The sequence below is a fragment of the Pezoporus flaviventris genome, unplaced genomic scaffold, assembly GCF_033815535.1.
Source record: "Pezoporus flaviventris isolate CSIRO_AGI_PZ_B2104156 unplaced genomic scaffold, CSIRO_AGI_Pfla_v1 ptg000001l, whole genome shotgun sequence".
Classification (NCBI taxonomy): domain Eukaryota; kingdom Metazoa; phylum Chordata; class Aves; order Psittaciformes; family Psittacidae; genus Pezoporus; species Pezoporus flaviventris.
The window spans coordinates 22,922,264-22,938,585 of NW_026892549.1; the positions used below are offsets into that span (position 1 = coordinate 22,922,264).

The window sequence follows — 16,322 nt, forward strand, 5'->3', positions numbered from 1 at the left end:
TAAGACACAAAGTCTTTTACTTGATATATTTCTGGGGCAGTATCTAATTTTTTACAGTGTTTTATGTCTTTGTTATTGGAAGTATCAGCCTATACTCTCTTTAACTGCTTTAAAAAATATGATTATGAAAACTGCATTAAGTGCTCTAGAACTAATTTTAAAGGATTTGTAAAAATAAAAGATATAAAGATTATTATCCACAGTGCATTCTGTATCAGCTGGCTGATTTATGTGCAGTACATAATTTCATTTACTTTCTTTGAAGCCAGAGTCAGAAAGATACCCAAGTCCTCTTCAACTGTCTGAGCTAGAGTTATTTATGTTACTGTCTCCCTTCTGACATGCCCAAGCATCAATGTCAAGTGGCTGATCCTTTTTCCCCCCACAATTCCACATGAATGATGTAGGGGTCAGGGCTTTTGTCTTTCAGAGATGTGTTTATAGAAATGCTTCCCAGAGGATGTTTGTCAGTTACTTTTAAAAGTACTGATTCATGAAAAGCACCGAAGTGTGTGATCTCATGAAAAAGATCTAGAGGTGAGGTAAGACACAGCTAGCACATATTTACCCGTGAATGGAGCACTCTTCCATAGAGCAGCTCAAACCCCAAGCTGTACTGCAGCTATTTTAAAGTATATTTTAAAAGCATAATTAAAAAAATGTAAATTATTATAATTAAAAAGTATAATATATAAGTATATTTTAAAATACCTATATAGAACTTTTATTTTTAAATCTTTTAAGATTCTTTCCTTAGCATGACAGCTCAAGCAAAGCCCTAGAGACCAGTCTGTTAGAAACATTCTGTTGGAATGTGGGGGCTGTGCTCAGATGATGAGGAATGTGGAGTGGGATGCTATATAAAAATAAGTTCTTCATGGGTGTTGAAGTGCATTGTTAAAAAACATAATTTGAACAAAGCTGCAGTAAACCTACATTCTGGATAAAATTATGTACAATTATAATGTTGAGAGCCCCCTGAGAATTCTGAGGTGCTGAGTTCTGACCACGGCAATCCTGCTTTGTAAGAGAAGAAAGCATTTTGAAATGTGTCTGTACTCATTTGGAGTATTTACTTCTGAGATGGCTTGAGAGATGGAAAGATTCAGCACTGATTGTAATTCCTGCCTTGGCTGAGGCTTCCTTTGATAGCAGTAGTAATTTTTTTTCATCATGAAGAAATTTTAAAATAAGCAGTGTCAGGAATTTGCATCAGGGTTAAAATGACAGTGAGATTTCCATTGACTTTGCTTTGATCATACAGAAAGAATACAAAGATGAGGCATGTTAGTAAAAGTATATCTGTCAGATTCAATTCAGGAGTTTTGCCCATTCTCAGTATGTATGCTGAGCTTGCCTGTCTCTCTCTAAATCAGGGGGAACAGCACTGCTTACTCTTAACTATATTTGATTTTTTTAAATCTGAGAACTATAATAGGTGAATTTATAATGAACTTACATCTCTATTGTCTTTGTTTCTTTTAAATGTAGGTTACAACACTAGTGAACTGTCCACAGAATCCTTCTAGTAAGAAAAAGGGCCGTTCCAAAAGAGCTCGTGTCGTGTTGGCGTCTGTGGAAGAAGCCACATGGAATCTGTTGGACAAGGGGGAAAAAATTGCCAAGGAAGCAATTGTGTTTAAAGAAGAGCTTCATGCAGCACTTGCTGATGTCCAGAAAGAGAGTAAGTATATGAAAACTAATTTAGGCACCACAAGGAATTAGTTTAACCATGTAACACTGCTATCAAAATGAGCTAGGATATCCATTAGAAATATATTATGATGTGCAAATGTCTGAACTTTGAGTAGTCTGATTGTATGTTCTCATATGCTACTTGTAAGGAGGTAAAGTGTGCAAGCTGGACCCCATTGTGGAAGAACATTCCAAGTGAGACAGGTTGGACCTTCTTAATTTTAGTGGCTGTTAAGCACAAGCTTAAGTTAATGCATGCTTTAATGCTCTTGAAAAGACCTATTTACCTGTATCTGGGTTTAAGGGCTTTTAGTAAAAAATTTAAAACCAGAAATCTTCCCTCTGCCTGAAGGACTGTGTGTTAGCCGCTTAAATTGGGTCTGTATGTCACCCTGCTGTTACTAAAGTTGCAACCTAATCAGGTTGGGTTGGGTTTTGTTTGGTTTTTTTTTTTTGGTTTTTTTTTTTTTGTTATCTTCGATGTGCAGCAGGGGCAGTTTCTGAGTCTCTGTCGTTGTTCAGGGTAATGATTACTAGCTATTGGCTTCCTCTGGATCCAGAAGTGGCGGCATTTTAGATATATGCATATGGTGTCTGAGATACCTTAAGGTCCTTTGTGATTAAAAGCGTTATGACCAGCAAGTGTCATTGTTATCTGTCACACTGATCAGCTAAAGCTTTTAAAAAAATCATTAATTGTGGAATACTTTTAAAGTTTGCCCATCCATTCCAGGCAGATAACACAAGAATAAAACACATAGTTTCATATTGATTTTTATACATAGATAATATAAAAATATTTCACATTTTCTTTATTTATTTATTCTCAGCCAAGACCAGAGATAACTAAAAAAATAAAATATAAAGTAGACTATCTATACCTCATACATTTTAAAAGAAAGTTAAGTCTGTGTTATCACCTACCATTATGCAATGACAAATTTAGTGCTCACAGCTGATCTTCCTCCAAGAATTTGCCAAACTGCAGAAGTTAATTTTAAGAAGTTGGTGGACAACTGTAAACTAAATAGCAGTTTGCTAATATTGCAGATATTTTTAGTCTTCTGAAGCTGTGTATCATTTTTGATTTGTGATATGCTGCATTATATGTAACTTTATTGCCTGTTATTCAAGCCACATTCTGCTGCTATTAAATGCCTCATGTTATTTACTTCAAGCTCTTTTAAAGGATGTGGATCATAAACTGTGCTTGCATGCAATCACCTGCCATGCATGTCATAGCATATAGTGTTTAATCTTCTGTGGGCATACTTTTGTGGTGACTAGCAGCTGTGTTTATTAACATGCTCTTAAATAAGTTATGAATTTTCACATGCAGCTACAGCTTGTATTTTCATTCAGATGTGAACCAAACTATCATTCCCAGAGTTGCATACCATCTGGAACTAATAAATACTCTCTCACCAATTCTTGCATTTTCACTTGTGTCACTCAGCTTGTTGAGTTGAATCCGTAACATGAGTATTAAATTATTTTCTTTTGAATGTCATTTGCTAGTGTGAAAATGCTGCTTTGATACTTTTGGAGCTCATTAATAGGGATTCCTTTCAGAGGAGTGATAGGCTTTTTCCAACATGCTGCTGCTAATCTTGCTTATAATAATGTTTTGGGGAAGAAAGGGGCAAAATAGGATGTAGTGAACAGTGAAGGTAAGATAAATGGAAGATTTGTCATATTTAATTCATCTGATGCATTAGTGACTCATCTAATGTCTTCAGAAATGGGGACATGGCTATGGCTTTGCTGACTACAGTTCAGTCTTGACAAATGTCAGTAGATGAGCTTTTGGTCTCTCAAATGAGTTCTGTTAGTGACACCTAGAAGGAGGTGTTGCTATAATGAGTGGCAGGCATGTTCCCTGAATAGATCTAGTTTCTGCTTCTTTTGACATCTGCAAAGTTTTATTGAAGATTTATAGTCTTGGAGCTGATCATTTTAATACAGAGGGCCTCCACATTTTAATTTGAGCTTCCTCTTGAGAAAGGAAGCTCAAATGATTATGGAATAAGGGGTGTTCTGAGTTCAGCAGTAGTAGTCATTTTTCTCTGTGGTCCTGGGACACCTTCAGCAAACAGTGGCCTCTCTTTGCAGCCAGTATGATGATGATATCAAGCTTAAAGGGTTCCTGCTGCCTGACACAGAAGATACAGGAGGTACACACCATGAGCCACCCTGTGGTTTTACCTATGGGATCACGGAGAAGACATGAGAAGGTGGGATGGAAAACCTACCTCAGCTCTGGAGATAAAAGTACTGGCCACTTTCCTCTGTCTCCAAAGCAGCAATACCAAAAGCCTATTGGCCTTCACCACCAGGTTCTGCACCCAGGCAGCGATATCTTGCCACAGTGGAGCAGTGCAGATGGGTTTACCTCTGCGTTGTCAGTTGCTCTCCTCTTCAGCACACATCACCTCCTCCTCTGGTGACATTCCAAAATCTTTGCTCTCTGGCCCCCAGGCTGAAAGTCAAAACCACAGCAGTGCACCAGCTACTAAGAAGGAGAAAAATGACTGCTACTGCTGAACCCAGGACAGTATCCCCCCCTTATTCCATACCATTCAAGCCATGCTCAGATCCCACATTTTTCAATATACCGTCACTTTTGTCTCATATATATATATATATATGTATACATCCACACACACACAAACATTGGCTGTTTTCCCCTAAAATCAAATCCCCTTGAGGTACACATTGGACTTCCCCATCTTCCCGCATTACCTCCATGGCCTATCTCCGTCCACATCTTGATTCACCTTCTGGAGTTCTACTGAGTCATCAGGCAGACTTCTGAGTGGTGGACTATGTGCATCACCTAGAAATGCTATGTTTTCCTGTTGATCTGGTTTGGTGAAGCTTTGTTAAAGGTACTCACGTTCACATTTTTATTCTGAAGTAGTGTAATAAACCCAAATACAAGTATTTTGAAAAATTCTTGCTGCCAGATTTCAAAAAGTTGCCTTCTGACTCATAATGTGCTGTGAATTAATGATAAAATAACTGACTTCTACACAAAGAAGTAAGAAGCAAGGCCCAGGGAAGTTGTGAATGCTCCATCCTGGCAGTGTTCAAGGCCAGGTTGGACGGAGTCTTGGGTCACATGGTTTAGTGCAAGGTCTCCCTGCCCATGGCAGGGGGGTTGGAACTAGATGATCTTAAGGTCCTTTCCAAACCTATCTGTTCTATGATTCTGTGGTTCTAAGCATTGTTCAAACATGAATGCTTCTGACACTATGTATCAGCCTATAACTGATGTCCCAGTTCTGATATTTAATCGATTTTAAGACAAACAGTGTAGTTTGTGTAGGGAAACGTTCTCGTAGGAATTTGCATTGAAGTCTAAGCGTTATACATAGGGTAGTGATTTTTTGCATTTATGTCAAGGTATGGTTGCTTATAGGTTTCAAACAATTGTACAAGCATAGCTTAAATGTTTGGTATTTATTGCCATTGCCTACTGACTATATATGGTCAGAATCACAACAGTTGTTGTCTGAGTTGTTTCTATCTATTGCCATGTCAATGTTCCATGTGTCTAGCTGTTATCAGGCCTAAGCATGTTCCTAGATAAGCCTTTCATCACACATAACAGTGAATTCAAAGCAAGTTACTTGTTGGAGTTACATTTTGAGCCTTCAGTTACCCTTTAACAGGAAATAAGAAAAAAAAAAAAAGAAAGGTATTTCAGATGTCCATGTTTAATGTCTTTTGGCATTAAACAGGGGAGACAAGACTTTGGTGGCATAGAAGAAACTACCATTCACTGGCAAGATGGGGAGCATACTGTAAGGATATTTACTACAGGAAGGGGATAGTGATCTCCTATATTATACTATATTGTTATTTGTCACCCAAAAAAGTCTTAAAAATAAGCTTAGTTTTCTCATCCTGCATTAAGAGGTACATGCGTGTGGTCTGCATCAAAGGGACTTTCATTTTGGGAGTCAGAATTTAGACAGTCAAGTGGTTCAAAATAACCTGTCCTGTACACCCTTTTAATCAAACCAAGAATAGATCCCTTGTAAAAAAGCTTCTGACATCACCATCATTGGATCAGGTGTTCCTGAGTGGGAAAGGGGGAATGAAGAGATGGGTGTAAGGTATGAAGGGGGTGTGTGGTGGCTCTGGTTACACATTAGGAAGAGCTGTATGACATGTGGAAGTGGAACTTCCTGGAATGCAGTTCTGAAATAATTGCAGTGCAACAGAATACAGTGGTATCTCAGTGGGTAAGAGATTGTGTGGCAGAAGAAAAATGTCCTTTAATATCTACAGAAAGCTATTGTGAGAATCTGAGTTACTATGGTGTTGAATATTAGGAACATGCAGAAGGAATCAATCTGTTTTGCCCTGACACTTACAGTGTCACTTACAGCTGGCTGGCTGAAGCAGGATCCTTTATTTGCTGTAGCAGATGGAGATGGTATTTGTGGGAGCGAACAGATGATTATACCAGTTACTAGTATTGCTTAATATCCTGTTTTTTGGAAAGGGTAGGTTGTTTTGGGTTCTAATGTGACATTGACTCCCAACCTTCTCTGGTAGTGATTCTGCTTATGTGTTAGTTCATGCCTAAGGAAATTGAATTTGCAGATAGTAGTGTAAATAATTTTGTAAGTTTTCTATTATTAGTATAAGCCATTGAGATTACCCCCCCTCCCCGTTTCTGTCAAGTTTGAGACTAGGACATTCAAAATCCTCTCTTTTTACTGACTCTTTACTGTCCTTCCTTCCTCTAGTCAATTAGCTCCTTTTTACAACTGTATTTCTCTGGAACTGTAAATCCACCAGCTTCTAAGGGTGCAGTTCAGATGAGTGGACTTTCTTGGCAACTATACCTCCTTGTGGGAGGATAGAAGAATGGCGTAAATTCACTGCATTCCATGTGGATTTCACACTGTTGCTGTTAAAAAATGAGAGGAGAAAACCAGATGTAAAAACAAATGGAAATGTGGTCCTTAAATGGGATTTAGAAGAAAGAAAATCTATTCAAAGAAATAAAAGAAGAAAGCATAATTCCGATGGTCTTGTGCAAACCAATAAAGAACATTTAGCTGTTGTCAGAGTGTGATGTTGAACACTGTCTCTAAGTGGTGCTCCCTGACTGCAGTTGGTGTTCCTGCAAGTGTTTGTGTAGACAGGTTGCCTGCAATCAGCCAGCAGCCCAGCAGAAGTGTGTGCCTTTTGTCAGCTATTTACCAACAGCAAATTTACCAACAGGATTACAGTTTACTTTGTTTTTAAAGGAATTGCAGTGACAGTTTTTGGATATTTTTGGTGCTGTGTATAGTGCATGGATCCTCTTAACTTTTTTAAAAATTACGTGGGAACTGTGTTTCTATCTTTCCCCATGCCTGAGCATAGGTTTTCTTTCTTTCTTTTTTTTGTTTTGTTTTGGTTTTATTTTTCCTTTTGTGTATGTTAATCAGTGGACATTCTTGGACGTATCTGTCTTCCAATAATTATGTAGTTATGATATATCCTGACTTTGGTACCTTGAATTAATTCTCATTTGAATGTCTAAAATAATTGAAATACTATGAATTCTCCCATCTTTCTGTATTTGTGTGCCACTAAAAGGGCACTATTTTCCATGTTTAACTGTTTGTGACATGTAATTATGGAATAGCATCCACTTGATGAGAATTACAATAAAATGGATAAAACTGCATCAACCTGTCATGCTGTGTACTCCATTTTAAGACAGCTCTAACATCATGTTGTTGTTGGAGCTGTAATTTTCTACTGCTTGTATTCATAGCTCCTGTCTGCCCAGCCTGCATCTCATTCATACCTCTGTTTTAGGGTCATGATTTTATAGTTGTTCATCCAGCCATCGCAGCTTATGTCCAACTTATTTTTAAGGAGTTAGTCATATTCACATCCTTCTGGCTTGTCCTTGCTCACACACTCAGTCACGAAAGCACTGAGGTTGAAAGGGGTCTCAGAAGGTCATCTGGTTCAATCGCCCATCTCGGGCAGGGCCAACAGTCTGCCCAGAACCATGTCTTGTCAGCTTTTGAGTATTGCCAAGGATGGAGACTCCACAGCCTACCTGGTCAGCCTGTACCACAGCTAAGTTACAGTGGAAAAAATACTTTTCTGGTGTTCAGCCAGAACCTCCTGTGTGTCAGTTTGTGCCCATTGCCCTTTGCCCTGTCCTGGGTACCACTGAGAACAGTCTGTCTCCATCTTCTCTGCAGCCTCCCTTCAGGTATTTATATATACAGATAAGATCCCTCTGAGCTTTCTCTTTCCACCCTGAACAGTCCTCAGCTCTTTTGGCCTTTCCTCATATGAGAGGTGCTCTAGTCCCTTAATCATGTTTGTGGCTAAGTACCAAGAAAATACCAGCATTGAAATGGTACTATTTTCAGGATTTAGGACTATTTGAAGTTTTGAAATTTCTCAGGTGCTTGAAGGACACCATATGGATTATATGGCTGTTGTCTTCTGGAAGGCACAATAGCCTTCAACAACGTTGACTTCTGGAAGGCACATGCAGTTCTCTGGGCTCACCATTCACTCCTGTCTGGCTTCTCACGACTGAGTACTTCAACTTTCTTCCACTCCCAACCAGTTTCTTTCAAATCTGTAGCTCTGCTTTACCGGCCAGTTTTGTTTGGACCCCTTTTATTGTTTGCAAAGAGACTACTAGCAGGAGCTACTGAACTTAAAAAATAAAAAGTAGTTGGTTATTGGCTGATGCATTCAGTAGACAGCTAAGAGTGAGTGACTGAGCAAAGTGTTAATGTATTTATTACCCCAGTAATGCTGGCAAGATGGTTGTCAGTCACATGGGAAAATGCTGGCCTTTGTTGCTGCTTTGGAGCTGTGGCTCAGTTTTGCAAAGTTGTTATCTTGCAAGTTCCTAGGTCTTTTTGCCTAAGGTTTATAACTTCTCATTTCAGTGGTTTGGTATTTTTTTTCTTTTTTTTCCCTTGGATTCTTTGACTGCTGATTGCTTCTATTCATGAAAGAAATGAAAGGGCAAGGATTTTAGATTTATGGTAGTATGTATGGATTATATTTCCCATGTCCTTATTAAGGCACAAGGAAATTCCAGAGTTACCATCTTAAAATCACACTAAAGCTTCCCAAATTGCTATTAATTTATTAATATTTGTAGTAGTCACCTTCAGAATTACATCTAAAGATACGTATGCATGTTAGCAGGATTTATTCTCTCACTGGACTCAAATTGGTGATTTGAAACTTTTAGCACTGAAAAGGGTGCTCATCTGGAGAGGTGTTTCTGTCCATTGCATATAGGGAAATAAAAACCTTAAACATTGGTCATTCTGATTAATATTTGATTTTTTTTTAATTTCCTGTAGTTGTATTTGTTGTGATATGCTCAGCTGTGGTGCATTATCTCACCAACTACTAGAGAAAAGTTCAAACTTGCTGTCCCAAGCACAAGAAATTGGTATTTTTTATTTTCACTGGCTTATGATGTAGCAGGTGCTAGAACCTGATCTCAGTTTGGTATGATTTTTATTTATTTATGGAGTTTGCTAAGCATGTACTTAAGATGCATGATTTGCACAAAGATTTCAACAAATCCAAGAGAGAACCAAACAGCACTATTAAAGATGGGTGTTATTGGAAAACAGATGAGTTTCAGCATGTTGGAAGTATCCAGTGTTCTGAGAATCAGGCCAGTATTATCTCAGGTGCTCGTATAAGTACTTTGAAGTAATTAATAGGTTTATTTCTGTAGCCTTTGCTCAGTATTTGTCTCAAATGCAGTTTCTATTAAGAGCAGTAAAACTTGTCTTGAGAAATGAAGTCACACATAGAACCAGTCAGGCAAACTGGTGCAGTTGAATAGTTCTCATTCAATTCCTACTGAGGGAGCACATGAAAGTCTGTAACTATGTAATTACAGGAAATCCCTTATTTTTGTATGTGTATCTATAAATTTGCAGTAGTTCCTGATTAGTACATGCTTTGTACAAAGTACATACGATGATGTTTCCTAATTTTAGCAAGCTGAAACTATTAATTTTTGTGACTTTTGATCAACCTATCTTTGGTTTCCAAGCTGTTATAGAGAGTTTAATGGGTCAATTTTTTTTTTTAATCTGTGCTGTAAACGAGACTTTTCCAGTGCTGTTCTGCATAGAGTGATTTCTCTCCAGGTTGTGCCATCACTAGCAAAGCTCTTCAGATGGTAATAGACTTCAAAATGCTTTTAGAAATGTGTGATGGCATTTTCTTTTTTCTCAGTGTAGGTGTTGTACTGCTGAAAGGAAACTTGGGTGTTTGTCATTGTTCTCGCTGTTAAATTTCATTTGCAAATCTTCATGTTTCAGAGCAATATATTGTTGTCTACTGGCACTGTTAAAAGCTCCACTGCATAGATTTCACGTATTTTATGTCAGTCCTATGTTCAAGTGTCTGAGATTTTTCATTCCATTAACTTATAATAAGAAAATTTGATTCCCTTCTGTAACCAGGAATTATTTAATAGCAAGATCAGCAAAGTACATAGTAATATAAAAAAGCAGTGACTGGAAAAGTTTAACAAAGCATTCCTGGCGTCATTGTGTACAGTGAAGAGAAACAGTGTGATTGCCAAAGGAATTATTTCAAAATTAAATGATTCAGAAGATCAGGAAGGGGACATAATTCAAAATGTGGAACATTCTGCATGATCTGTAATAATTGACCTTCATGTCAAGGCAAGGCAACCTCGCTGTTGTGATATAGTCTAAGGGAATTTATGTCTTCACTTTGCAGGTCAAGCCTTAAAGGTATCAGCAGAGGCATTTACCAGTGATCCCTGCTATCTGCCTAAGAGGCAAGCTGTTGTCCAAGCAGCACGATGTCTGCTTACAGCTGTCACAAGGCTTCTAGTTCTGGCGGACATGGTTGATGTGGCATACTTACTGGAACATTTAACTGTGGTGAGTAGAATTTTACTTAACCTGGGCTCCCTTTAGCCAGAGAAGTGCCTGTTCATTGTTCTTTCTGCATTGAAAATTCTTTTATTTTGTGCCTGGGGGTTGAGGATCTCATGCACATAACACTTTGGCAATTGGTAGAAGTATAGATTCTAGGTGAGATTTGTAGAACATACCAAAAAAAAAAAAAAAAGAAGTCTTCTAACTGAGCATATTTGATCTGGGGAAACTGATGGTTATCCATATAGTTATATTTTAAATTCCTTTGATTTGTTATTTCCTATTTTATTGCTTGTGTTGCTACATAGCTTTTCATGCATGAAGCCTTCTTGATGTTCGTGACAGTAGTAGGGAATAATTTATTTGTAGAGAATCTTGAAGGTGGAATTTTATGTGGATATTTACAAGCGAAAGAACTGGGTAGGTAAGGATCTATCTCTGTATTCAAGTAATTTTGTGGGAGACATCAACTAGAAGGAGAGGGGGAAGATGTGTGAGAAAGGCCTGTAGCAACCCCCCAACTCCAGCTGTATATTTGTACACTGCAGATGGAAGACTAGAAAGCCCTAATGCTGGCAGAGGTTTAAAAAATGTGCAGTAGAAAATATTCTCTAAAAGCCACCTACTTTTTTTACTCAAAGGAATAATGTATTTTGGAAGCATATTGTAAGTGTTGTGTTTTGCATCACCTTTTTTTTTCCACCTGGCTCTCCTTATACAGAAGGGATTGCTTCATTCTTCTTTTCTCATATAAAGCTAACCAGTGATTTTGTCACTATTGCTGAATTAGGCAAAATGTCACACTTCTTTTCTTCAACATCAACATACTTTCCTGTCTACATAAATTCAAGGTCCTTTAATGTCAGCCATAGTGTCCCGTGTGAGCAAGCTTCCTTCCTTTTTTGAACAGTGTGATTTTAATCTTTCAAGCATTATGTGATCATGTGTCTGACCACAGAAATGTGTTTGTTGACATTTCTTCGCTGGCTCCTTACTCCATTCAGTCTGTGTCTTTGCTGGGAAGAGCAAGAAATTGTTTTATTTTTGTTTTGTTGTCTTTTTTTTTTTTTTATTCCTCCTAGCGTCTTCAGTAATGTGTGACAGACTGATAAAAATTGTAAGTTCCATTGACTGATTTAATGTTTCAGGGTAGAGGTGAATAATCAGTGCCACCTCTAATAATGCCTCATGCCACAGGAGAACCTGCTCACTTAAAGCAGACCCTTTTGAAGCAAGTTCAGTTTGGTAAGGACAGAGGAATGAAAATCTAGCTCCCACTCACAGTAGTAACAGCATTTTATAATAAAACAATGTTGTGTGGGTCTCAGTGCTGTGTTTGAAACATCAAATGTTGGCAGTTGTTGGAGATGCAGTACAAGCTAAATGAGCTCTGACTTGCAGAAACTTCTGTGTTGTTACATATGTATGAAATTTGTCAGCTGTAAGAGGAGTGAACTGCTTTTGCACCGTTTGTGGAAAATTTCTTAAATTATAATCTTTCTCATTGGTAGCCTATTACATTTTTGCATATTCCTGGATGCATCCTTCTAAAAGGTTTTCAGTATGTTTTACATGAGAGACATAAAATGCATAGTTTTCCTTCCTAGAGTTTCAGTGTTTCTAAACAACTGTATAATTCACTTCATGTTTTCCATTTGAAAATCAAAATGAAAAGCATATTCAGGAAAAACTCCAACACTGCAAAGAGTGCAATTAAGTTTTCTTGTTCTTCTTCATACTTTAATTTAGTTCTCTGAATGACAACTGAATTCTTTAATTAACTCTTAGAATAAATTAGTGAGGCATAACACTCTCCAAAATGTCTATGTAAAAAGCTCACCCTAGTACCTAGAGAAAGGCGGTACACTTCCCATATTTATTTAGTCTCTGCCCTGGCTATCAGTGGTATAGGTATCTTTTTATATTGATATCTAATCAGGAAATCAACTTAGAATACTTCGAACATATGCTCCTGAACATCCTTCAATTTATAACAACATTTGCTCATGCCTAACTGAGCCAGATTTAAATGCAATTAAGTATTTTAATGAGTCTCAATTTTGCTCTTTTTGGAGTCCTTACCTTTAATAATACTTTAGAACTCCCTTAGGAATTCGGTTTTCTTCAGTGTGGAATTGCTCTGACAAAAAGACTGTATTCATACAGTGGATGCAGCGTAGAAAATAGACCTTGTGTTTGCTGTATCAGCTTTAATAGTCTTAATGTTTGCATGATCATATGACTTAAGATCAACTCTTTTTAAAAGTCATGAGCAGTTTTTCTTGTTCTAAAAGTTTAATACATCTAGCCTATTCTCTTCACAGACATGGATGTTACAGCTTTATGAATCATTTAAGAGATGGGAAATTTCATTGCCCTTTATTTCCATAACTCTAATCTCTATAATTCTCATAAAATAAAGTGGAGAAATTTAAAGAACTGAGACAAAATTAATTTTTAAAATGGAAAAAAAAAGTAATAGTAGAATAAATGAAATGAAAATTCTAACCAAGGATTTTTTTTTTTCTGGTTTTATGTATGAAATGAAACAAAGTTGTCCAGCATCATCAAAGAACTCTGTAGAGTACTAGTCAGTTCTCAATCGATATGGAAATATTTAATGGAGAATGATCTATTTATATATTTTTCAAACCCATTTATCAGAGACTGATGAAGGTTTTTAGTCTTGCTCGTTCAGTAAAGCTGGTTAATTCCAGCACTGACATTCAAAACATTTGAAACAGTATATGTACTGATAGAATGTAGTCTGGATCATTAAACTTTAATTTCATCTGTAATCTCTGAATAAAAATAGAAAGGAAACAATGACAATATGACTTAGCTGTCCTATAAAGTCTTGTCTAGTGTTACCTGTCACGTCTGCCATTTTAAGTATATCTAGGAAAAAAGAGGAATGTCAGCTACCCCCTTCCAGTTTATATAGTGTATGAGTGTTGTTTTCTGTATATTTTACTTAGACTTTGGACTGGTTTTGACTTCTGTGTAATAAAATCTTCATATAAAAGAGTAAAAAGCTGAAAATACAAACATTTTTGTCGCAAAAACCCTGAAATGCAAGTTTTGAACTACAAATAACAGGTCAGTCTCTTTGGAGGAATTCGATAAACTTGGCAGGAATTTAGCTCCAAATGTCCAAAACCATACTTTTGTGAAGATTAGGTTAGATCTTTCTGAAATTTCACTGATAAAGAGAATTTGGCTGGTTTATGATAGTATGGTGCAAACAGCAAGTTCATTTTAGAGTTGACTAAGAAAAAAAGTACATCGCACTGGTAAAAAGGGTGTTCCTTCTTGAAACAACACAATTTTTTTTTTTTTTTTTTTAATGGGGAAGAGTTTAAATAAATAGCTGTCTGTATCTGAGTTTCCATACTAATTTTAGAGATTGAAGTATCTAATTAAAAAAAACGAGTTGTGAAAAATGTAGTCAAAGGGCTATTGCATTTGTTGCACTGTGTTTCAGACCTGTATTACCAGCCTCATTCACTATGGTTAGTAATGCTCCATATTATTTAATTAAGTGAATTAACAGACTAATGGAATTGCTGGAATTTATTGATCAGGAGAGAACAGCAAGAAGGTGACAAATTCTGAGAATTTCACTCAAAAGCACATTAGCAGTCTGTCTTTCTCTAAACTATTTCAGATCATGCCGAGCCAACATGTTTTATCTGCCTTTTTTCCCTTCTTGTCATGCTTGTAGATTTACTGTTTTAAGTCTTCAGTATTTTTCATTAATGCCTCAGACAGTGTGATCTTTATAAAATGCTTGCTTACAGTTATTTAAAATTCTTTCCAGGAAAAAAAAAATTAGAAGGGCTGCAGATAAGCAGCAACTTGTGAACTTGGAACCTGTAGGCATAGTGCTGTCTGTTCTTCCCTTCCCTGCAGAGTGTTCATCAGCATTAAAAATGTTTTGAGCAGGAGAAAAACAGTATAGTTACATAAAAAAAGAGAGGTAAGTCATCTCAGGCTTACCTGTGCTTCAGGTTTAGGTATTTGGTTTGACTTGCATAACTGTTTAAACTAGAATTTAACTTGCTCCTCACATTACTTTCTGACTGTTCTTGTGGTGTGGTATCATGCAGTAAAACATTAAAAAAATGAAAAGGGGGAAAAAAGAATGTAGGTTACCCTGAGGTCACAGGGTCAGGTTGTGAAACTGAAAATTATCAGAATCACATAATCATTTGGAAAAGACCTTTAAGATTGTTGAGTCCAACCATAAACCTAGCAGTGCCAAGTCCACCACCAAACCATGTCCCTAGAGCACCATATCTACATATCTTTTAAATACCTCCAGCAATAGTGACTACCACTTCTCTGGGCAGCTTGTTCCACTGATCACCCTTTTGGTAAAGAAATTTTTCTAACGCCCCATCTAAACCTTTCCTAGTGGAACTTGAGGCCATTTCTGCTTATCCTATTGTTTGTTACTTGGGAGAAGAGAAGAGATTGACACTCATCTCACTACAACCTCCTTTCAGGTAGTTATAGAGAGCAATAACGTCTCCCCTGAACCTCCTTTTATCCAGGCTGAACAACCCCAGTTCCCTCAGCTGCTGCTCACAGGACTAGTGCTCTAGAACTTTCACCAGCTTCATTATCCTTCCTTTGACATGCTCCAGCACCTCTGTTTTTCTTGCAGCAATGGGCCTAAAACTGAACAGTGTTCTAGGTGCGGCCTCGTCAGTGTCAGCTACAGGGGGACAATCACCTCTGTAGTCTGCCAGTTTTTTGTTCAAGCCAGGATGCTGTTGGCCTTCTTGGCCACCTGGATACACTGCTGGCTCATATTCAGCTGGATGTTGACCAATACCACCAGGTCTTTTTCTGCTGGGCAGCCTTTAGTCTTGATTTGGGTTGTGACCTAAGCGTAGGACCTGGCACAGAGCCTTGTTGGACCTCATACCACTGGCCACAGCCCATTGATCCAGCCTGTGCAGATTCCTCTGGAGAGTCTTCCTACCTTTAAGCAGATCGACGCTCCTGCCCAACTTATCATCTGCAAACTTACTGAGGGTGCACTTGATTCTCTTGTCCAGACCATTGATAAGGATATTAAACAGAACTGGCCCCAGCACTGAGCCATGGGGAACACCACTTGTGCCCAGCCACCAGCTGGAGTTAATTCCATTTGCCACCACTCTTTGGGCCTGGCTGTCCAGCCAGTTTTTGACCCAGCAAAGGGTATACCATTTGGGCCATGAGCAGCCAGTTTTCCCAGGAGAATGCTGTGGAAAAGAGTGTCAAAGGCTTAAATAAAGTCTAGGCAGACAATATCTACCGCCTTTCCCTCATCCACTAAGTGGATCATATCATGGAAAATCAGGTTGGTCAAGCAGGACCTGCCTTTCGTAAACCCATGCTGACTGAGTCTCATCACCTGGTTGTCCTGTACATGTCACATGATGGCACTCAAGATGATATTCTCCATAACCTTTCCTGGCACTGAGGTCAGATTGACAGGCATGTAGTTCCCTGGATCCTCCTTCTGGCCCTTCTTGTAGAAGGGCATCACACTAGCTAACTTCCAGTCAACTGAGACCTCCCCAGTTAGCTAGGATTGATGAGAAATGGTTGATTGAAAGTGCCTCAGTGAGCACTTTTGCTAGCTTCTACAGTACCTTTATGTGGTTCCTATTCAGCCTCATAGACTTGTGTGTGTTTAAGTGG

At 38.0% G+C, this 16,322-nt stretch overlaps 1 protein-coding gene across 6 annotated transcripts in view; it reads left to right on the plus strand.

Annotated features, from left to right (window-relative positions):
- The window catches only part of CTNNA3 (catenin alpha 3), a 513,803-nt gene that overhangs the window by 18,359 nt on the left and 479,122 nt on the right, over nt 1–16,322 (plus strand). For all 6 annotated transcript variants that reach the window (XM_061448556.1, XM_061448569.1, XM_061448587.1 and 3 more), the window contains 2 exons: nt 1,492–1,684; nt 10,462–10,628. In XM_061448556.1, the coding sequence (XP_061304540.1) occupies nt 1,492–1,684; nt 10,462–10,628 (360 nt within the window). The remainder of the gene's footprint in view (nt 1–1,491; nt 1,685–10,461; nt 10,629–16,322) is intronic.